The sequence below is a fragment of the Strix uralensis genome, chromosome 16 (assembly GCF_047716275.1).
Source record: "Strix uralensis isolate ZFMK-TIS-50842 chromosome 16, bStrUra1, whole genome shotgun sequence".
NCBI classification, from domain to species: domain Eukaryota; kingdom Metazoa; phylum Chordata; class Aves; order Strigiformes; family Strigidae; genus Strix; species Strix uralensis.
This window is the reverse complement of record NC_133987.1, coordinates 12,717,575-12,741,618: the sequence shown is the minus strand read 5'-3', so window position 1 is coordinate 12,741,618 and position 24,044 is coordinate 12,717,575. Positions and strand designations below refer to the sequence as shown.

At 43.0% G+C, this 24,044-nt stretch overlaps 2 protein-coding genes across 3 annotated transcripts; both read right to left on the bottom strand.

The window, feature by feature from the left end:
• Window positions 1–1,642: 1,642 nt before the first annotated feature.
• On the bottom strand, window positions 1,643–5,410 carry COQ7 (coenzyme Q7, hydroxylase). Its single transcript, XM_074885818.1, has 6 exons — window positions 5,280–5,410; window positions 4,887–5,086; window positions 4,384–4,498; window positions 4,133–4,272; window positions 3,430–3,498; window positions 1,643–2,228 (listed from the first exon to the last, which is right to left on the bottom strand). The coding sequence occupies exons 1-6, from the start codon at window positions 5,350–5,352 to the stop codon at window positions 2,151–2,153; spliced, it is 675 nt and encodes a 224-aa protein (XP_074741919.1). The 5' UTR covers window positions 5,353–5,410; the 3' UTR covers window positions 1,643–2,150.
• Window positions 5,411–5,758: 348 nt separating this feature from the next.
• On the bottom strand, window positions 5,759–22,987 carry TMC7 (transmembrane channel like 7). 2 transcript variants are annotated; one of them, XM_074886158.1, is made up of 16 exons: window positions 22,441–22,987; window positions 21,996–22,242; window positions 19,246–19,394; window positions 18,410–18,577; window positions 18,135–18,220; window positions 17,500–17,645; window positions 16,740–16,887; window positions 15,314–15,484; window positions 13,734–13,876; window positions 12,701–12,818; window positions 12,066–12,163; window positions 11,582–11,765; window positions 10,679–10,809; window positions 9,647–9,802; window positions 8,115–8,193; window positions 5,759–6,960 (listed from the first exon to the last, which is right to left on the bottom strand). In XM_074886158.1, the coding sequence occupies exons 1-16, from the start codon at window positions 22,493–22,495 to the stop codon at window positions 6,901–6,903; spliced, it is 2,139 nt and encodes a 712-aa protein (XP_074742259.1). In that variant the 5' UTR covers window positions 22,496–22,987; the 3' UTR covers window positions 5,759–6,900. The 2 variants fall into 2 exon arrangements, with proteins under 2 accessions (XP_074742259.1, XP_074742260.1); XM_074886159.1 differs by lacking the exons at window positions 8,115–8,193; window positions 9,647–9,802.
• Window positions 22,988–24,044: the final 1,057 nt, after the last annotated feature.

Here is a 24,044-nt window from a genome sequence, read left to right as displayed (position 1 = left end):
GTTACAGATAGAGAACCAAACACTACTTTGGTTGGACAACGTAAATAACATCAGTAGCTTGAGTATAACCAGGTCAGACTTGCAATGGTGTGATATAAATTATTCTTATGTACAAAGTGGCAGTCATAATAAATTGTACAGGAGTTTCTGTATTAAGATTTAGCTTTTAGTCTAATCTCCTTCACAAAATAAGGGAAAATAATCCTCTTTAAGACTTTCACGTCAAGTTACACACCAGTCAGTACCTACAAACACTAACCGAGCTACTCAAAAAGGCGCTCGGATGTACCTGGATTAAAAGCGGTCCGAAGCCTTACCAGGCTCAGATTTGAGATGCTCCTACAGGTCTCACTCAGATTCCTGGCAGCAACTCCACACTTCTTATCCTCCTCTGGTCTCAAAGCAGCTACCAAGTCAGCACATAGCATTTGGCCAGCACAACAGAACCAGAACCAGCACACAGCAAAACTTCATCAAAATACTTAACTGGCCTCAATATAACTGTGTCATTTTCCCATATAAGGTAAAAATCAAGATGGCAATATTGGCCTCATTCCTCATGACAGTAGTGGGCCACACTTGCTACTGTTTTATTTCTTGTTTTCCAATTCTTTCCTTTTCAATTAGGTTTATACCCATTACATCCCACATCCATAACTGATCTGTTCAATTAGTTATACCCCATTGCTCTGGCTAAGAAATAATGACTTCTAATACATCATAGATTTCTCTTAATACATTTCTTTTAACCAGAAAGCAAGATGCAAGAAATTCTGCTCTCTGATCTGTCGAGCTTAGCTATTCCTATTAAGAAAAAAACAACCAAGCAAAACAAAAACCACAAACCTGTAGAAACTGGAAAACCTGTAAAATCGGGAAGCAAAAGTTAGTTTATAGCAGCTAAACAAGTTTTAGAAACATGGATATAAGGGGAAAAGCATGGGTATGTGCTCTCTATGTGACCCGCAATATTATTCATGGGGTTTCCCTGCCTTGCTGCATCTAATCAAAAGATTATGCTTCTCAGCTATAAAAATACAAGTCTTTCACAGGGACTTTAAATGTATCAAGATATCAGCATGTTCTATATCATCTTCATACATTCGGAAAGTTACCCCATTTCCATAATGATGCAACAAGAAAAAACTTTCCGATCGTTCTGTAAGACATAAAGAGCAAAAGATGCAATCTTGCACAAAGTCCCTTTCACCCCTACCACTTTAAGACACACTAATTCCATTGCTGTATGGTCTTTGATCAGTGTTTAACAGAACAGACATGCACAATTTCGTCTTTTTTATTTTTATTGCTCCATGCCAGGATGTGAGCAGAAAGTGTGAGGAAACTGTTTAAACATGGAGAAAGCAAGAGCATCTCTGTACCAGAGCCACTGAAGACTAGAAGCAAAGCAAGATAAACTTGAAAGCTCTAACAGAATATTAAGTGCAATTCCACAGGTGCTCCAAGTTGCTCTCTCCACCTGCTTCATATCAGGGATCAATTCCTTACACAGTCAGGACAAAAAAAACCAAAAAAACCCACAAAACAAATCACACAGCAACAAAAAACCCAAAGGAAAAAAATTCTAGTTAAAGAATTCAGAATTGGGCCTGAAGAAAAACCAAAAACACACAAACAAATCTTCAAATGAAAGTCTGAATCCAATCTTTATTAAAGACAGACTAAAAAAAAAAAAAAACTTACTAGTACTTCATTTACTTACCCTGAAAATAGAACTCAAAAATATCCTGTCAGTATTAAACATTTTAAAATGAACTGATGAGCTCCAGCTTATTTCAAGTACATAGATTTGAAAGCAACAGAAAATGTATTTATCATTTTTATATGTGTGTATACATACACACACAATTGCATATATGTCATGTATATACATACATATTTTGCTGCCACCTTGTGAACAGTCTCCGAATAAGGTTTAGTTCGTAGAGAGCCGTCTTTATCCACATTCAGCTCAACTGACTTACATATAGGTACCTTTTGAACAGGTACTCATTGTGACAAAGGTTGGTTGAATCAGATGCTTAGTGAAGAAAATTTTAAAAGTCTGAATAAAATAAGTATTAGTCTTCTGCAATTTCCATATACTTTTGCATCACAGCTTATTGCCACAAACATTATGGAGAATATCACTAAATTCTTTCTGATAAAAATATTGCAGCTTTGCATCCAAGTTGTATAGCTGTCTTCAAAACTGAATATGCTGGTGCCTGCAAAACAAAGAATAAAAGACTCAATACATCTAATGAAGCATTTTCTTTGAACCAGATTGGTTTTCTAGATAACGCTTACTACTCCTTACCACAAAAAACAAAACAAAGCAAAAAGCACCACCAAAACCCACCGGTATTTATAGTCTAATCTACCCGAGAGGAAACTAAATTAAAACCAATCAACTTTGCATAATGTTTCCATTTCTCCACAAGTGTAAGTCGAGGGGAGAAAAAAAGGAGAGAAGTCACACATCCTAACATGGTTGCGTTTGTCTAGCAAGACAATGCCTCAAGTTCCAGCTGCATGGATAGCACTTATTAGCCTTATCTTCAAAAATATTTAATCCAGACTTAAAATAAAATTTAAAACTGTGCAGAGGACACCTCTCAGGAAAACACAATCTCTTTAATACTTGACATGAGTTCCAACAGATTCAATTCTGTTCTAGAAAAATGAAAGCTATAATATGCAGTGTTTTCTTATATATATCTTCAGGAAAGAATATCAAGCGCCTTATTTTCTGTTTCTCAAATAAAGAACTACATCACAGTCACTGGGTAAGTGTCCTGGTTTCAGCTGGGATAGAGCTAATTTTTCTTAGTAGCTAGAATAGTGCTGAGTTTTGGATTCAGTATGGGATTTAGTATGAGAAGAATGTTGATAATCCACTGCTGTTTTCAGTTGTTGCTAAGAATTCAAGGACATTCCAATTTCCCATGTCCTGCCAGTGAGCAGGTGTACAAGAAGCTGGGAGGGAGCACGGCCAGAGCACCAGATCCACACTAGCCGATGAAATATTCCGTATCACATACCGTCATGCTCAGTACATAGAGGAGGGTCGGCCGGGCAGGAGGGGCTTCCGGGATTGTGGTTTCAGGATCTTGGCTTCTCCAGGATCAGGCTGAGTATCAGCTGGCAGGTGGTGAGCAATCAAATTGTGCATTGCTCATTTGTACTTTCTATTATTGTTATCATTGTTTTATTTCATTCCAATTATTAAGCTGGTTTTATCTCAACCTGTGAGTCTCCCTACCTTTACCCCTCCAACTTCTCCCCCATCCCCTGGGGAGGGGAGGGTGACTGAGCAGCTGTGTGGTGTCTGGCTGCTGCCTGGGTTTAAACCACAACAACAAGGAAGGTCAGAATATCACACCTACATCCTCGCTAAGGGTGCCCGTGAGTTAACACCGTACTTACTGCTTCTGCATCGTGCTCAAGCCCAATGTCATGGTGCTCCCGTTCATCATCCCGAAATTGTTTTATTATCTTTAAAAATAGCAGTTAATTAGTAAGTCTACTTGGCAGAGAAATCAAGGCAGCTAGTACACAAAACTATATGCTGTTGACCACTGCATGCACCAGGACAGGCATCTGAGGTCCAGATCTCTAAAAAGCTTCTCAAAGACCTGACTCTTCAATTCAGCAAGAAGGAAATTGTTTACAGCATTCCCCAAACCTAAATTTCTTTTAATATATGCTTAGCTGCTGTTTTAATATATCACTATGTTTTTCATTGTTTCAAGAAAAATCTATAGTCATAGTAACTCATAATGCTAATTAGTTTCACACATATAAAGTATTCTGACAATTTAAATAATGAAATTAAGGTCCCTGATTTGACAGATAATCAGTAAGGGTGTTTCCCTGTAAACCAACAGGGCTTTTGTCCATTCTAGCACACTCTAAAGAACGCTATTTTTCTCTTCTAATTTTTCATCTGGGACTTGAAGTTTCTGCTAACTGCAGTTAACTTTAAGCTTCTGTGGACTTCAGCATGTTAAGTGATAGAACAAAGAGAGATCTACTGTAAATTCTAAGAGTGTATTATTTTGAAAGACTAAAGTCACATTAGATAATTCAATGAATTTGTTAAACAACTTTTTAAGTTATTGTTAAATACCTGCAATAGTTCTTTGTACTTTTCTGGGTCTTCTTCCATAAGAGTTCGGATCTGGCTATTGTAGTGATCCGATATACTCTCTTCCACTGCCACTGTGCAAGCCATTGCACCTTTCTTTCCAAGTAAAGCACTTCCAGCCCCTGCGATTGTGGTACCAAACATATGCAAACAACGTAATCTGAAGCAATACAAACAATTTATACATTTGAAGACTTCATAAAACAACCGTAATAGTAATAATACAAACTCACCTAAAACAAAACCTGCTACGTTCCAAAAAGGCAATAAAACAGTAGGTCGAACTCTGTAGGCAACCATTAGTTCATTGAACTTTTTCAGGTGGTCTTTTTCTTGATTCCACATTTGCTGCAAAAGAGCCAGATCACAGTAACTATAAAAACAGAAAAATTAAACAATTTCAATAAAACTAATAAACCAAAACAGCTCAGGCCCCTCACACTTTAACTGCAGAGCTAACACTATTCACATTGCAAAAAAAGAAATGGTGAAGGGCAGATAAGGACAGTTACATAAACAACATAAAAACATTTGCAAAATAAGCTTTTGTGACAATACTAGTTATAGCATTGGTAACTCCCTTATCAAGTAGACCCACCACTCTTTATAAACCCGTATTTTTAAACGTGTTTAGAAAAAGATGTGCGGCTATCATCTTTCAACTTCATTTGACCATTGTTAATTAATCAAATGCAAATTAAACAGAAACACAGCGATCGCTTTTAGGTCCGCTAACCTGGATAATCGGTCCCGCACTTGATCTACCCAAGACGGCCATTTGCCCCGCATAAATGCGGTTTGCTCCGTATTCCCCCGCATGGTCCACCCGGATGATGCGGTCTATGACGGGCTTGTTGATGCCCTCAAGCGTCGCCCGCGTGCTGCAAGGCCTGAGGGAAACCCCTCCGGCGGGCAAAGGCCACCTCCCCCGGAGACCTGCCGGAGAGACAAAGGTGACGCGAGCTCTGCCGCCGCCCAGCCCCCCCTCCGGGCGCTGCCACCCGCGGGGCTGGGCGGCCTGAGGCGGCACCAGGCGGCGTGAGGCGGGCCCGGGCGGCGGTGTGAGGCCCGCGGCTCAGGGCAGCGCCCCGACCGGTGGGCAGGCGCGGGAACCGACCCGAGCCCCTACCCGCCCCGCAGCGGAGGGGCCGGCGCTGCCCCAGCGAGCGCCGCACAGCCGGAGCTACGGCAGCGACCGCCATCCCGCTGACCCCGCCGCCACCTCCGGGGCGTCGCCCCGCCAAAACGTCATCACCGCGCGCCGCCCCCGCGCCGGCCTCCCGCCACCGCCCCGCCCCGTCGCGATTCCGATTGGCTCCGCAGCGCCGCCGCACTGGACAGCGGAGCTGTCAGTCAGGGCCGGCGTCCCCTGGCGGCCATGGGAACGGGGACGGAGCGCCCTCCCCAGGCCTGCGGGGGCAGGCGCGCGCGCCGCCGGCTGAGGGCACGTTGGGCCCGCTGGCGGGTGAGCTGAGGGGCGCGAGGGCCCGCGCCCGGGGAGGCGTTTGCACACCCAGCCGACGTGCACAAAGGTCGGTCCCCTCAGAGTCCAAGCAAGCTAATTTTAAAAACGTCAGACGTTGTATTTCAAAAAAAAAAAAAAAATCATTTAGTGAATGTTAATTTCTTTAAAATGAAGACAGAAAACATCCCAAAACACATAAAAACAATAGTCTCTCACCTATTAACTAACAGTGTGCTACTGGCAAATTTCAAGTAATAAACACAATTCTGTACAGAAAATCCTTAAGCACAATCTTTAAATAAAGGAAACAGTTAGTAGTCTACTTAGAAATACTGCTCTGAGTCACACAGCTTCATCATTTCATTTCAGAAAGAAACATGAATTTAAAGGGTACTGACACACATTTCTGAATGCTGTATTTCCAAACTATAACTTAACTCTCAAATATTCACATTTTAGAACAAAGAGAACAGTAGTCAAAACGTTGCTACAAGAATAAAATGTCAGTAATAATGCCTTAACACATTAAAAAAAAAGAGAAAAAAAAAAGGCTACTCCACAGCAGTGAGGCTGGTACCCAAGCAATGGCTCTCCCTGTGACAGACATGCACTGCTTGGTGACCTGACTGGCGGTCTCTTCCTACTCCCAGTGTTTTTTCAGAGCTTTTTTATCAGCTTTTCTCTGAAACAGTTTGTGAAGTTATCCAGTGTTAACCGCACTTGCTATTCAGAGCAATCAAGTATCAAAGTCTCTTCTCTAAAGATATTTAGAAAACTGATTTCAAACCCATGCCATTATTTTCTTCTCCTATGCACTATTTCAAAATACTGACATAGGTCTCTTCTGCTTTGGTTTTAAAAGATAAGCGAGTTGGAAACATGTAAAACCACGCCTTTCCCCTCCCTCCTAATTCTTAAAGCGTAATTTGTAAAAACAGTACAAAGTTCTTATATGGAGTTTCAGTTCTGATCACATTTTACCCAAACCCCTGAAAAAACAGGGACTTAAACTCCAACAACCCTGAAACTGTAGCAGCAATAAAGTGTCCTACCATATAATTTTTTGGACAGGTCTAACATAGTATAAATTAACTGAATTTCTGGTCTTGGAAACTTTCAGGCCCACTAGCACAATCAGGACTAAGACCGTAAGTGTCCGTTACATAGACAGCAGTGCCAGGGTGTCGGTCAGCTGCTCGCTTTTTAGGTGCTGCAAATGCTTCTACTCTTATCTAGTGGCTCTGGGAGTTTCAGGAAGTCAAGTTCTTCTGGCTTTTTGTGGTTTTCAAGGATGTCTCTGAGCTTCTGTTATCTTTCTGATTAAGAACTGCTTGTCACGACCCTCCTGGAAAGACAGAATAAAAAGTATGCTCTGGACGAACAGAAGTAGTACAAGTTACCTATGAACAGCTCATTTCTTTATTAGAAATAAATAGGTGCACCCACCACACTGTACTCTAATTAGTGGCTCCCAGCACACTCTCAACTGCCTGAACAATTTTAAGTTTACCATACTCTTGACTCCATTTATCTCGTATTAGGTCACATAGTAACAGTTCTGCACTGAGCTCAGTAAAACCATCTCACACACCTAAAAACTTAAACACATACTTCCAAGAAGCCTAACAACAGTGAACAAGCAAAAATAAAAAGCATGCAAGTACTTTCAGAATTCCTAACTGATTTGAGAACCCTTGAAAAAGCAGTAAGGCTTTTGCTTCTAAATTCCTTACTCTTCAAAAATCTCCTCCCAGCACAGTGATAGATTTCTAAAGACAGGTTGTTAAATGCTGTATCTAAAAGAAGCACTTCCCAAGAAAGTGAGAAGTCTTGTTAGTGAGGCCAGGCTCTGACTAGAGCAGAGTCTGACAGACCACAGCATATGAACACTGTCAAAACATGGCAGCAGCTTTTGATGGCCACAAAGAAGCATGTCTGCACTGGCACCGTTCTCTGAAGAATTAGCTAGTGGTGACTTGCTCCACTTTGAGTACCTGTTGCAAGTGGTGCTGGGACCTGCACTCAGGAGTAAGAGCAGACCTGATGCAGTAGAAACACAGGCCTGGAGGGAAGGGTAGGGAGATGGGTGCCTGTTCGTGAGAGCTGAGAAGGAAACAGAGGTGTGGGTTATGTAATACGGCAGAGGGGACAGGAAGCACAAGGTTCAGGTTCTTGTTTGGCACAAAAAAACCCCACACAGATGCGTGGATTTAAGCAAAACAACAGATGAAGAACAGGGACACCACTTCTCAGAGGCATATCTCACGCATTCGTAGCTGATATCATCAGACCTTGCTGCAGTTGCAGCTGATACCCAAGAAAACCAACTAGACTGAGAAATACTACAGTTATGTAATATGTAATTTCTAAAACATTCTTGACTGCCTGTGCAAACACCAAGTATCCAGAAGACTCTGAAAACTGTTATTCCTCGGCATGCCTGATTACTGACACAAAAAAGAAAACTTTAGGGGTACAGAAAAGTGGGTCAAATCTTACCATAACCAGTTGTTCCCTCAGCTGCTCAACCACTCGTTTGTGTGCTCTAGCCAAGGCAATAAAATAGAACATAACAAGGCTGCAAACAACAAACCAACATTATATGTTAGCACCATGCAAAACAGAATTAGTCAGAAAATGACTGTTATGGGCTAGAGGAATTGTTGGTTTGTGCATTTGCTTCAGATGAGAAGCTGCTGGAGGAAAAAAACAAAAATCAATATATAGCTGGGATAGGATTGGCATAGCTCTGCTCAAAAGCATCTGCTGAGGTATTTGTGCTGCCTGCAGCAGGCAGGGACAAAGTGCTAGGGGACACAGAGGCACAGCCACTTTCAAATGTTACAGGTCACATTCTGACAGCTCTCTCTAGACTGTCAGCTCCTGCCCTGCTCTAGGTGTATGTATGGCAGGGGTTGCTCCTCAGAAATTAAGTTTAATGAGGTTTCACTGGAGTAACTCTTTGCTTCCATTGGGGTTTCTAACTATGCTAAGCAGACAGCAATCAGTATGGCAGCCATTCCTTATAGCACATATTGCAGATGTAATCTGTGACCCAGATTATCCACAGTGCATTAAATGATGAAGAGCAGTAGCAAGAATTAGAATGGTACAAATGCTTGTATAGATCATGTATTTTCTTTTCCAAACAGTAAGTAGTAGGGTACCAGTGCAAGTCATCCTTCACCTCTTACACATTCTTTATAATAAAGTAAAAAAAGAAAAAAAAAAACCAAACCAACAAAGAGGACTTGATATTTCCCGTGTGCACAGTAAGAGGTTCTGTTCAGAACACATAAACATTTGTTATGGAAGAAAGGGCTGGGTGGAGTCTGAAATAAACTACTCTGTTTCTCAAGTGTAGAAGTTGTAGAAAGTATCAGGTAACAAGGCTCCAAGATCTGAAAACAGTCAGGTTAAACTGAAATGCAAAAAATTCCATTTAAACGTAAGAAAAAAATCCAAAACCTTTTTACTGCAAGAGTGACCAAACACTGGAATAGGTTGCCCAGAGAGGCTGTGGAGTCTCCATCTTCAGAGATCTTCAAAACCTAACTGGACATGGTTCCTGAGCACCTGCTCTACCCAACCCTGTTTTGAATAGGAAGGTTGGATTAAATGATCTCTACGGGTGACCTCTAACCTTAAAAATTCCATGATTCTATATTGAATTTTATCTTACAGAATGACTGTTTTGGGGGTTTTGTTTGTTGTTGGTTTGGTTTTTTTAAAGCAAGGTTTGTCGATAGGATTTGTGATCACAGGGCTTACAATACTAATTTGCAGAATGACTCACAGTTAAGACTTTTGAGAAAGACAAGTGTGGGATATGGGACATGCAAGAGGAAATGGAATAAAGTTTATGAGTGTGAACACACAGGCAACGACGTAGGACCTGAGGATTCATATGGGCTTTGATGCTTTTGACTGCAGATGGAAAACCTGGTCTAATAGCTGTTTGATATCAGTTCAGTAGGGAAGGAAATGAACCGTGCAGCTGCACGACTGAATCAGGTCTCTGCAGTACTCACCAAATGACAACAAAAAAAGGCACTGCAAAGGCTTCTGATGCTATGCCGTGAAGGACCTGCTGCAGACCTGTTGGTAACCCAAGTACTGTATCTGGAACAACTGCCCACGAAGTGTTAAAATTCCTGAATGGCCCACATGCCTTGGAGGAGGGGATACTGTCAAAGCACCAGAACAGAAAGAGATGCTACACCGAAATGTAAAGATAAAATAATCCAACATAAGCCCAGCACCATTTTGTCGATGGGGTAAAAGTGTCCTTTGTCTTTAAAACTGTAATTTTTGTTTAGATGAAGTTATAATTTGATTTATTATACACTACTGTGGTGGTTTGACCTTGGCTAAATGCCAGGTACCCACCAAGTCGCTCTATCACTTCCCCCCCCTTTCCTCTTTTTTTCTCAATAGGGCAAAGAAGGGAAAGAAAATAAGATAGGAAAACAAAACAACCCTTGTGGGTAAAACAACAGCAGTTTTAATATAAGCAAAGCGAAGCAAAGGTCCGCGCGCGGAAGCAAAAAAAGAAAACAGATTTATTCTCTACTTCCCATGAACAGGCGATGTCGGGCCTTCTCAGGAAGCAGGGCTCCAATACGCGTAGTGGTTGCCTCGGAGGACCAAGGGTGACCCCACCCCCTTCCTCCTTTCTCCCAGCTTTATACTGAGCAGACGTCATATGGTATGGAATATCCCTTTGGTCAGTTCGGGTCAGCTGTCCTGGTTGTGTCCCCTCCCAAGATCTTGCCCACCCCGTCCCACTGTGGGGGGGAAATGTCAGAAAGAGCCTTGGTGCTGTGTAAGCACCACTCAGCAGTAGCCACAACACCAGTGTGCTATCAACACCCTGCCAGCTCCCAGCATAAAACACAGCACCATGAGGGCTGCTACAGGGGAAAACCAATTCTGGCTCAGCCAGACCCGATACAACTACATATTTTATCTCAATTTATCATTCCAGAGTTGTGTGTCTATTTTTAGAGAACTGATAACCTCAGAACAAATGTCAACTTCACAGAAGTTAAATTGTCACTTACTGTGCTATGCTGATTCCTAAAGGAATAAAAGCAAAGACGAGCCCAATCAACAGCACGACCAAGAAGAAAAAATTGGAACTTGATGCTCTAACAGGCCTAGCTGCAGGTCTACATGTGTGTATCAAACTGATCTGAAGAGAGAAAGTGAGCAAACTGTTACCAGTACATCTACATACATATGTCCAAGTACACTTTCCCCACCAACTGAATTCTCCATTCTCAAACACGCTACCAGCTACCACATAACCATCCTTCCTTTGATGTACATGGACTGAAAAGGGCTAAGACAAGAATGCTTTACATTCTGGTATAAGTCAGTATCTCCTATTTTGAGTAAGAATTTGATTCAGAGGGCCTCATACACTTGCACAGAGGCCATTTGGTGTATGATCCACAGCACAGCCACATTGCTCTGCCACATCTTCACCGGATACACCCCCTCTTGTAATAACTACAATATTAGTAAGAATTCGAGGCACAGAAGGAGCTGTGTGGTCACAGAGCAAAGCTTCTGATATAAAGAAATCACATCTTGAACATCCAACCCAGCCTGCGTTTTCCATTTTGCTTCCAAATCGTTAGCAGCTTGGCAAAATTTTGTCCAAGTTCTAAGCTGCATTGCTAGTAAATACATTAAAAGTTTTTATTAAAAAATAATTAAATCATTAAAAAAATAATTGAAGTAGTTATTAAATGTTGGCTTGCTTGATTTCAAAGCAAAATTCTACCTTCACTTAAAGCAAAAAACCTACAGAAAATGGAATACCATTACCTCATTTCCAGTACATTGCATCTTTGTGTGTTTTTAAGGTTTTTTGTTTGTTTTAAATCAACTGCATACTTATATTACAAAACCCACAGAGATGTGGTCAGTTTTGTTCGTTTATCACACACCTTCATTACCTTTTTAATGTAAAAGATGATGAAGTATTTTATAGTTGCTATTGCAGGGAGAAGTGGTGAAAAGAAGGTTCCAATCCAGCAGATAGTCTGCCCATAAATGATATCCAGGACATTGTCAGAAATTCCAAATTCCTGCAATCCACACCACTGAACTGGCTTGCAAGACCAATGAGTAACTAACAACCTAAAACCAAAGAATATCATTAGTTCTAAAGTGAAGTTATAGAGCCTAGCTGAATTCTAACACGTTTGGAACGCACAATGTTTAGTATTTAAGCATTAGACAACAGAAAAATGTCTGAAGAAAAAAAACAGACTCAAGTATCAAAACCTACACAGCCATCTGAATAGCAAACAAGTGTTCAAACCACCAGATATTTTAAAACTGGTATTCTGGTTAGAACTATGGGGAATTAATAACAGAAAAAAGAAAATGTATTTCATATGTAATATGCAAGAGTATGCTCAAAAGGTAGATACTTACTTTCTAGGAAAGTCCACAAACAGAGTCATAGCAAGAATTGTAATAAAATCAAATATCATCAGTTTATACATTTCTTGCCCAACTTCAGATTCCCAGCACTACAAAAGCAAGTCAGGATAAAAAAGATTAGGAGTCTAAATAACAAGTGAAAAATACATCCATCAATCTCTAAAGCAAGAAATGTCTCAGTTAACACCATAAAGTTCAAATTGCACTAACTCCCATTTCTAAAATATTTAAGTGTTTCAGAACTTCCACACCAAGCTTTTTGTTTGTTTTGTTGGGTTTTGTTTGGTTGGTTTTTCTGAGTAAAGACCATTTATCTTATTGGAGCAAAAGTCAGTAACACAACTGTCTCCAAACCAGAGCTACCTCAAACAATCCTCATAGTAGTCAGAAAGCCTATGCTAAACAATAATCTGCCACTGGACTAATTCTAATCAGAGTTTTAGACAAACAAAAGATATACATGAGAACTGTACTGGTTTGCACTGAGCTGTAAGAATCAGCACCAGGTATAACATGAATGGCAACCCCAGGTCTGATTCTAAATATCTCTAGACAAGCAAGTCTCATGGAAAACAAATCTCTATTCACAAGTTCAGATGATTAAAGACCAAGATAAATCTGCTTACAGGATAGAGTTCGTAATTGTATCCACAGGCCTTACACTTGTCGGTGGCACAGTAGGAGATCTGACTCCACAGCGAGAACAAGAGAACACCGATACCAGCCAACCGCATGAAGACACACCTGGAAGAAAGGCAAAACCCAATTCCAAACCTGCCAAAAAAGAACCATTCTAACGCCTGGCTCAACATTCACGGGAGTCCAAGGAAGGCTGGAAACACAGAAGGGTTGTAACAGAGCTTTAACGGAATGGCCAGCTAGACAATAAACACATTTCCTTTCTTAGTAGTAAGTTAACTTGCTTTTCACCTTCCCTGCTTTAGGCTACAGTCCCTTGTTTCTTTTCTCAGTATTGTTTCCAAATCAGTCATTTCAGTTGCAGAACTGGACCCCAAAGTGGGCTGACATTCTCTCAAGTACAGTCTGAGGCCAGGTAACAACTCTGTGAACAGCATTTCCCTCTCAGGTAGCTTCAGGCCTTCAGATGCACTTAGTCAAATCAGAAAAACAAAGCACAGGGGCTTGCAGAGTCCAGGTGCTTCAACCCAGATCTTACTGCCTTAAGCTGCCAAATGCCAGTTCTTCATGCTCTCACACTGAAGTATCTTTTAGCCCAGAACTTTTTACTTCTGCCTCGAGCAAAGCCGTGCTTCAGTCACTGCTGTACACACACATTTGCTCTTTGAGGGAACTGCTGCACGCAAAGCGGTGTGAATCCACAACTCTGCAGCCACAACTTCTCTACTATTTATTCAGGTTGTTGAAGATGTCCAGATCACACAGCTAAATGAGACTGAGAGAAGAACTTGGACACTGAAATAACTGTACTGTCATCAAAACAGGAGATTGTTTCCACATCTAAAAATAAAGTTTCCAACTGAATGCAAGTCAAACAATGCCTGCTTGGCTTCCAGTGCCCAGGCCCTCCACGGCAGAGTCCAACCTCTCTGATTCTTGACATTTCAATGTTTACAATATTTATAACCTGCCAAGAACAAGTTCTTGAAACATCCAAGGCCACAACAAAAACATCTTTACCTTATGAGCTTCAGCCTGATTTCAAAAGCTGGTGAATAATCTTCAAGTCTGACCAGAAATGAGAAAATCTGAGGAGCAATGAAGTTGACCAATGTGATCACTATGGAAGGCAAATACTGCACTATGAGATTAGGCTGGAAGTCCTATACAAGAAGAGATGAGAAAAAGATAATACTCAGAGAAACACACCTTCCTGACATTGTGCTCCAGCCACCCACCAGCCTCTCCTGCCCAGCATCTTTTACTCTGTCTTCATCCTCCACCTGTATTTGGAACTACAAGCCCGAACACTGCTATCTACCTCTGCAGTTTGCTGCCACACACTCTTGCTTTCTCCTGCTCCCTTCACCAGTAACTCCCTCTACCTCCAGGTATGAGTATTTCTGCACTTCCTCAAAGCTTCTGTTTGAACAGGCTCATCTCACCAAGGCTTGCACCTGACTATGTTGTCTAACCCAGCACCAAGGCTACCAGCTTTTAATCTATGTCAAAGTGCAGACACTTTTCAAGTTATTCTCACTGGTGCCAAGCAGCTCCCCTGACCTTCCTACGATCTTAACAAGCTTCTCTACCTACTCATTTAGGCAAGGTCAAGATATCAACCCTTAAACATAAAGCCCACAATATGTGAAGCTGGTTTCCAAGTTGTTCAGTGTTGTGCTATCCTCCTTCTCTGCCCTCAAACACCTCCAACACAAACACTTCTTTAGACCCCATTTCCTGCTCCTCCCTCTGCAATCCTGGCATTTTACAGAAGTTAAGCGTTAGGTCCACCACAAGCACAACTTTCCCCATACACAGCCAGTGCCTGTCACATCACCAGTGAACAGAGGGGAGAGAAAAACTTCGGTCTCCATTCACATCAGGCCAATTCAACCCTGGGGTCCCACAGAGAAGTCAATTGCTGTTGTGAAACTGTTCAAACTTGTCAGCTCTTGTTTTTCTGCTTCTGAACCAACAACCGCCCTTCCCATCTGCTTGTCCTGCCAGGGGTGAACAACCCCAGCCAACCTGATTCTTCCCAAGACTGATACAAGAACCTTTTCTTCTGCAAAGTGCTCCGTGTTCAGAGCCTTCCTGTCTCCCCACACAGCTGTAACTCAGGCCACAAAACAGATCATAATCTTTGCTCTTCCCTTCCCTTGCTGTTCATTTTTGCAGCTGAACAGTGAACCATGTCAAGAAACTGATCATGATGAAGTTTATTTTAACCAGATCAGTTCCCTCAGCTAGCTCACTTCCCGGACACACCATCGCTTGTACTAGTAGATCACAGTGAGGTGAGAACAATTACACAGGAAGGAAAGTGCAGGCTGCTTTTCTTGTCAGCTGCATTAGTTCCAAGGCACACAACACTGAATCCTCTGAATCAAAGGGAGACATCACTGGGGCTTTTTTGCACATGGTTCTCATCTTTCTCACTCTCTCCTACTAAAAAAATTCTAGGTCTGTAGACAGCATTTTCAGATCCCTTGCATGAAAGGTGCTATATTAAGATACTCGACTCTTTCACAATAGTTCCTCTTGCTGTAGTCACCAGCCCTGACTGAATCTGTCCTAATGTCATATCTGATACTTACATTGGAGCTTTCTTGAGAGAAGACAGTTGCTCTGTAAATAGAGTAAAAGCATCCTGATAAAACTGCAATGACAATTATATTTATAAGTATTCTCCAAGAGTAGATGCGTAGCTTTTCTTTCATTGTCCTGTCAGCTATTTTTCGCTTCAGTCTTTCTTCCTCCAAGTCTGTCTACAAACAAAAGAAAAAGGATGTGTAGTTTTCTGGTGCAGCACACAATACTTGACACCATGTCTTCCACCTCTGGGATGTTGTCCTGGATTCAGCTGGGATAGAGCTGATTTTTATTTTCCTTCTTAGTAGCTAGAATAGTGCTGTGTTTTGGATTCAGTATGGGATTTGGTATGAGAAGAATGTTGATAATCCACTGATATTTTTAGTTGTTGCTAAGAAATCAAGGACTTTTCAACTTCCCATGTCCGCCAGAACACAGGTACACCAGAAGCTGGGAGGGAACACAGCCAAAACAACAGACCCAAACTGGCCAGAGAAATATTCCGTATCATATAACATCATACTCAGCATATAGATAAGGGTTGATAAGGAAGCTCACTCTCGCTTCCGGGATTGTGGTTTCAGGATTATCTCTTCTCAGGGGTATGATTTTAGGATAGTTTTTCTAAGGTGCGAGTTCTAGAGGCAAAAGTGTGGTAAGCGAAGGAAGCTCTAGTGATAGCTGAAAAAAGATGACTGTGAACTTTACTAGAGCAGAAACCAACTCACTGTAACTTATGAAATAGGTAATTATTGCTTTGTGGTTTGAAGTGGAAGTATATTTTCAAAGATAGTTGTTTCACTACACAAATCTCTGATTCCAGTGTACAGAAAGCAAAAAGAAAGTATTGGTTTCACCAGAAAAGCCTTTCAGACTCTCTTTTCAGAGAGCTTTATGATTTGGGAAATCTATTAGCTACATCAGCATTTTGTACGTGTATGCGTGTCAAAGACACCTAGTAAAAAGCTTTCAGTATCTTCTTACTGCAACAATTCTCTCAAATTGTATGAAGAGTACCATCTGAACTTTATTCCTCCCCAAACTACCACCTACCACACTGCAGACTTACAACCCAGTATACTCAAACTGATTCCCAACAGCACAAGGGCTTTGCCCACAGCTGGGACAGCTTTTCCTGTTGGATTAGGCAGACACTAACACAGGAAGCCCGACTGGAGTGTGAGGAAGACGAAGATAAAACAAGCAGCTAACAGGTTGGCTTCGGTCCCCAGAGGATGGGGGAAGGGCCATCAGCCTCCGTGACAATCCTCCTCATGTTGCACAATTCTAGCTACCTAGAAAGCAGGCAAGAGGATGCGGGTTGCCCTGCCCCCAGTATAAGCTATTTTGATCCTTCTTACCATTATTCCATTATCTGCAGAATTATACACCTCTCCTTTTTAGCCATTTAGAAAAATGAAGGTTACTCACTTGAAGCTCATACTGCAAGCTGCGATGTTTTAGGCGTGCTGCATTTAGATCTGTAATGCAAAAGTCCCAGCCTGCAAAGACTTTGTTACAGTAACTCTGAAATTGATCTTCATCATGCACCAAGTTCTGCTTAAATCCTTCCACAGACCTAGAGAAAAATGCCACTTTAATTCATTCATGAAAAGATGTATTTTGTTCACAGAAAACTAAACAAAAAAACACACCTCAAGCAACCTGGCTTGTCAAAGACTAAACGACCCCCACTCTGAGCAAACAGCCACATTTGCTTTGTATCAGCAGGTCTCTGGGAAGCTTTCAGTGTGAGGGTCTGCAGCAACCAAAGTCAGCTGAAGCCATGACTGTCACAGGTGACTTCCCTCCGCACTTAGCCACAGTCATACTTTCTCATCTCAGCCAGGGCTGCCCCCATTCTGCCAAGAGCTGCCTCAGGAAACTGAGATGGCAAAAAAAACCCCAACCAAAACACCCAAAAGAAAATCCTGCAACAACTACTATATAGTTAAGGATCTTTTATTTATGTGTACATATGAATAATATTTCAAATTTATTATTTTTTTTTAATTTTGCTGGCTCAGTTTCCCAAACACAGACAAAGGCTACTGTGGCACTGCATCCTCAAGCAAAAGATTCTCCATTTCCATATCAAACAGTTCTGGAATGCAGCATGCTCCCTACAAGCAAGAATGCAATGTAAACTGTGAAATAGGTAGCAGTAAATAAACTATACCAACATCTTTACCCTATTATTATCCAGAGGAGACTTAATGCAAGGTAGCCAAACGTAGCCAGCAGATATGCTAGTGGCAAGTTGTACCTCAGGACACTGAGCCACTCAGTATCTACTGTGTAATAGCCATAAAACAAACTTGTCACTTCAAGGAACCCCTGTGAAAACATAAAGTTTAAATAGAATTTGTAACAGTAGCAGCAACAGCCCAGTGCAATCCAACCTGGTATTAAGCAATCATTTTGTAAATTTAAAATTACTGTTGGGGCCCCCAGCAAGCTACAACAGTCTGTAGCTTCTAAATACTGCCACTGCTTCTACCAAACTAATGCAGACACTATGTGCCTAAAACCCTCCCCTCTCCAATCAAAGAGCTCTATGACGAGGACACTGAGACCCTACACAGAGAGCACAACAGGCAGTGTGCTCCAGAATACGTAACGTTCAGCAGCTGGGGAGGAGAGGCGCAGGCTGCAGCACGTGGCCTCACAGATTATCTCACAGATAATAAAGACTAATTTTATTTCAGTGATGCATATGTCTCATTTTTCAAAATTATCAAAGCTTCATTCCCCAAGTAAAATGGTTTCATATTTTACATGCTATGCAAGACACAGAAACTTAATTAAAAAAACCTAATTACTTACTGTGCCACTGAGCAAATCTTTGAGGTAAGTATAGAAGTAAACAAGTCCCTTATTATCACTAGGTATATAAACTGTGCAGTGAGGCTCTGTCAAAAGAAAGGCAGGAAAAGTCACTCAAATGGTGATGCCCATTAAACTGCAAGATCAAGTTAACTCAAACATAGCAAGTTCTTATAATATAAAAGCATTTCTTTGTCCTGAGAGGTGGAAGAGAAGCTGATGGAAAGGGAGAATCTTACAAACAAACAACAGCAGTACATAGAGAAGATGTTTACCTATGTTCTTTAGAGGAATTTTAGCAAAGCTATTGTTGAGTATTCCATATTTAGAAAGGATGCTGGGAAGGGTAACAAAACCAAACATCAGGATAAAAATTATAAAATTCAGCCGGACCAGAAAACGCAGGAATAAGAAGTAGGACTGGATGCCAGTACCAAATTTCCCTAGGAATAGAAGAAACATGTGCCAATAATTAAGACGATAAAATCATTGAAAATACAGAATGAGATTATCCATTCTCCTGAAACGAGGTTGCAGAGAGCTGGGGATGAGCCTCTTTAACCAAGTAATAAGTGATAGGACAAGAGGTAATGGCCTCAAGTTGTGTCAGGGAAGGTTTAGACTAGATATTAGGAAGTATTTCTTTACAGAATGGGTTGTTAGGCATTGGTATGGGCTGCCCAGGGAGGTGGTGGAATCCCCATCCCTGGAGGTGTTCAAGAGGCAGATTGACATGGCACTTGGGGATATGGTGTAGTTGGGAACTATCAGTGTTAGGTTAACGGTTGGACTAGATGATCTTCAAGGTCCTTTCCAACCTAGATGATTCTGTGATTCAGTTACACTGAGTTAACTGATAAAACATTACTAAAGCTAGTTTTAACTACTGCAGGCTTTTAGCAACATAACTGAAATGGAAATGTGACTTTTAAATCATTTTCTCCGGTAGATTTCCTTCTCCCCCATGATGGATTTTACATCAGCAATAATAAAGGAAGCAGGTAACTTCCTAAACATATACAGTTCTATCTGAAACTACACTCACACACATAAAACTACCAGTAACAGAAGCAACTTGAAAGAGGACAAATTGACATCACACAGCAAATACCTTCTATGCTGTGAATATCATGTCGCCAAAGCTCCAGGTAAGATGACAGCTCCTTGACGTCACTGAGGACTTTTTTCAACGATTTACTGCTAGCTACTTTCCACTGCTTCCATCCAGATAAATGTTTTATATCAGCCTGCTGAATGTCCCTAAGAATCAAGAAATACAGTTACTGAGCACAAGAAAGACTTTTTCACTACATGTAACAGGGCCTAGCACAATGGAGCCTGCTTGCAGCCTTCAGAGGGATAACACAGTGGTAACAGTTGGAGTAACACACGCTAGCTGTCCCTGTTGCTCCTCCTGATAACTGTGACATCAAATTAATTCAAATATAGCAAGTCCTCTCACAAAAACACTCGCCTCTCTGGAAGAAGAAAAGAAAAAATCCAATTGACAATAGTACAACACAGAAAAATATGTAGTTGAACTTCCCAGTGGGATCTCAGGGCAGTTGCTGTTAATGATTTCGTATTTACAAATGGCTGGAAAAGGAAGAGGAGATTCTGTCCTAAAAAACTTCTGTCCAGAGCATCTGCACCAAGAGGTTCTTAAAAAATTTCTCTAAAATATTTAGCTTTCCTCTTTTAATGTTATAAATGCAGCTGTTCAAACCAGAAAATTATTCTTTTGTAGAAAATTCACAGATCTCAAAACCAGAACCAAATGTCAAAACATGTTGTGGGGAAAAAAAAGTAAAAAACATACAGAGAACTAAAAGAGGCTTAAATATTTCATTCGGATTTTATAATTTTAACTTTTATATCACATTCCAGTACATAACAGAAAACAAATGTTATTGTTAATTTTTAATTATTAAGGTTTTGTAGCATTTTGAAAAATTCTCTGGCAAGTGCCAACTCAATTAATTTCAGAAAGTATTTCTTTGTCAACATGTGTGGGGGTGTACTGTTCTAATAATAAGCTGCAAACAAACACCGAGCATGTGCCACAAACTGTCTAGAATTTTTAACCACTTCTCACATATTTTCATACTATATGCACACATTTGCGTTTTAAAAATTGGTGTATGGTCAGTGACAGCATCAAGGCGAATTCTTAGTCGCTCAGAGTTTGCATTTCATTTATTCTTTTAAGAAACCTCAAAAACAGACAAAACTTCCCAGAAACATAGCTTGAAGATTGACTTATATGCAGCAAACCCTGTTCCAGTCTCTGGGCAGCAGTTAAGCACCCATGAGAGAACACTGTGCTAGAGTAAAAGACAAAGGTTTCAATTTTAAAAGACTTTGTACACAACCCTACTTGACCCACTGCCGCACCATGCCACTGCCATGTGCGTTGTATGTTGACAAAGTTCCCACATCCTGCTCAGCTGAAAGTAAAATTAGAATTAAACCCTATATGCAACAATCAAAAAGGCAGGAGATAAGGTCATCTTTAAGTGCAAATACAGCTATTCTCAAAAGATTTCATTTTGTGGAAACTACAGGTTGCAGCATGTAGTGTTTGTTAAACAAGATACTTTGGAGAACTATCTGGCATGTTTGGTCTGCATTTTAAGGAGAGGCGTGGGCTGCACATTCATCTGTGTTGCAGAAGTTGAGTGTTCAGCTTTCAGGACATTTATATCAAGTGTTTTGTGTTGGCAGCTGCTGCACAATACACACAGATTACTGCTCCTTACAAGTGCCAAGAAGCCCCACCAGAATCTCTCAGCACTAAAATGTGTAAACAAGCTTGGGACATCCCAACTCCGTTCCTAACACACGCTATGGCCACAGGACTGCAGGTCCTTTTTCTTGAAGAACTGAGCTTTAAGATATCCCAATTTCAAATAAAAATTCAACATATTGAGCACCTTCCTTTCCCATGACCTAGATCTTCTGCTGTTCTTTCTCTAAAGGATGCAAGGTTAAACTCAACTCCAGGGTCAGGCTGTAATCCATTTCCCACTGCTCTTGCAAGCGAGTAACTTGCTCTCTGTGGAGCAGCAGACATTAATTGTACTTTCACCTCTCTCCTGATTCATAACCACATCTACAAAGTACCCGATTTAAAGGTGCAGCTATTCCCTGACAATGTAAGAACACATACTGTACCGTCCCTCCTCAAGGGAGCTTTTAGCCTAGCAGTAAGACATGAGACAACAAGCAGAGAAATACAGGCGGGGCAAAGCATGCTCTCTGCAATCCCCTCCCTGCTGAGGGTTACCACCAGAGGGGCAGGAACTGCTTACAGCTCACACCAAAGAGCAATTTTAAAAGGGATATGAGGGAAAAAAAAAGAAGAAATGGCCCTGGAAAGCTTTTTTCCACCTGTATTGAGCCACGCCAGAGAGAGCGCAATGTGTTTTGGAACACGAACTGCTGAGAAGACTCAGGAACAGCAGCACTCGATAGCAGAAGGGGGTTGCCGATGACAGATAACCCACAGTGACCTCTACAAGCACAAAACCCCGAGGCAGGGAAAAAAAAAAAAAAAAAAAAAGGAAGCCAGTAAGAAACGCGTTTTGCTGCTACAGGTAATTTCCAGTTTTGACTCATTTTTTCCCATTCAATCTATTCCTGCCCCCAGTCAGCTACTCCCTCACGCTGTTACCAGCCAAGAGCCCCAGCCGTGCCCCTGCAGCTGGAGGTGCCACAGGGAGCACCTGGGCAGCTTCTCAAAATGACGTCACAGGGTGAAACAGAGACAGATGAACCCAATTCTGCTTCAGCCTGCCATCGCACCTTTGTTGTCTTTAGGAAAAAGTAACTTAAAAAAAACCAAAACGCGTAAAGACTAACCTTAATCTCCTCTTCACCGCCATACACCAGGGGTGTTCTCTGGCAGGGAGCTCCGCCGGCCCGTCTCCCTCCGGCTCCAGCCCCCAGGCCTCAGCAGCGCGGAGCCCCGCGGAGCCCCGGGGGGCCGCCTGCCGCTCCTGGGTGCCCCCGGCGGTGGCGCGGCGCCTCCGCGCCGACTGGTAGCTGGGCAGCTCCTGCAGGAAGCCCGCAGGTGCGGCGCCGCGCGTCTCCTCGGGAAGGAACACCTCTGCGGGAGGGAGGGAGCGCAGCGGCTGCGGAGCGGGGCTCGCCACAACATGGCCCCCGGCCGGCAGCCCCCCGGGACTCCGCAGCGCTGAGGGAGGCGAGGCGAGGCGGGAGCGGCGCCGCTGCCCCCGTTCCTCCCTCCGCCCGCCGGTGGGTGCCCCCCCCCCCGCCGCGGTACCTGCCTGCCCCGCGCCCTTACCGCTGCTTCCCAGCCGCCAGCCCGGCGGCCCCGCGGCGGCCCCGAGCCCGCTCATGGCTGCGCGGGGGAAGCCTCGCTGCTGTTTCCGGGCGTTAACGGAGCCTGTGGGGCGGTGGCCGGCGGGGCGGGGGTGAGGCTCCCCGCTGGGGCCGCCTTCCCCGCAGCCGCCCTCCCCTCAGAGGGAACCCGCGGGGTTCGGGAGGGCGCGACGGGCCCCGCCCCGCTGCGAAGGGAGCGGCTGTGGCGCGGGGCCGAGGCGCGCAGGGCCCGCTCCCTCCTCCAGCGAGCGCCCTGTCTTTAGGCCTGGCTCCCTCCCTCCGCGTGGGGTTGTGAGGGGCCTCAGGCAAGAGGGCACCCAAGGGCGTAATTTTTGCACCTGTGATGGTGCATCCCGGGGAGGGCAGAGAAACCAGCAGACACCTGCTGGAACCGAGATGAGGAACCTGAGGAGCTTTACAGCCAGAGCGATGAGCCAGGACAAGACCTTGTGTGAAAGAAAGACTCAGAGTTCATGGAAAGGACGCTAAGGGACACCTCTTCAGCAGCCGCTAGGGACCACCACAGACCACCGAAGGCCCCTGTGGAAGCCCCTCAGAGACCCTCCTCCAAATTTTAGTACGCTTGCACAATATTAATATATGCACTAAATTCCCTGGAAATAGGTGGGTACTTCTCAGAAATTACATGAATATTTACCTCTTTTATTGTATATAACGACTGTGCCTTTCTCTTTCGGGGTGCACGTTAGGTGGAGCGATCCCCTGTGCACCCGGCGGTGCAATAAAGAGAATGCGCCTCTTAATGCAACATTGGTGTTAAGAGGTTTGTTCCCAATTTCAGTGACAATGGCATCGCTTTGTATCCTTAAACTTGTAAGTCTAAAATAAGAGGTTCACATTTTGGGACATCAGAGTCTTCTTCTTCCTCTTGTCCAGGGCTTGCTTCAAAAATACCATGAAGAGACACAGCAGAATGCAAACACTATGGCTGACCACCCTCTCGGTTAGCATGAGGCAAGGCCCGGTACCTCTGTGGTGGTGCAATTCATCCCCCCCAACTCTCTGCTGGGCCCCTTGGTGTGATTCCAACCCTGCTCCTGGACCACATACCAACCTAAGGCAGAAAGGACTGCAAATGGCAGTGAACGAGAGCATTAAGGCACTCCCCCAACGTGCCTGGCTCCTGCTCTCCCTGTCGCTTGGGAATGGCTATAAGAGTCCATCACCTCGTGACAGCCTGGTACGCCTGTACCTGGGATGTGGTCAAGGGAAAACAATAACAGAATTGCACATCCATCAAGTTCTTGTGCAACTGGTGGGAGACACCTGAATACTTCATTATTCAAGCTGGGCCGGAGCGAAAAAGTGTCTGACAAAAGTAAATTATCTTGGACCCTATCAATAGCGACCCCAAATGAGACCCTTTGAGCTCTCCTGGACTGCAGCAGGCCTGTGACCAGCATCTCCCCTGGGTTGGGACGCCTCTCAGGCATTAACTCCTCAAGGGACCTTCCACTGATAGAGCTGACGGAAGGCCAGGGTGAAGTCGACCCTCTCGAGTCTCAATCATCACCTGTTGAGGAATGCCGATGCATGGTGAGTATT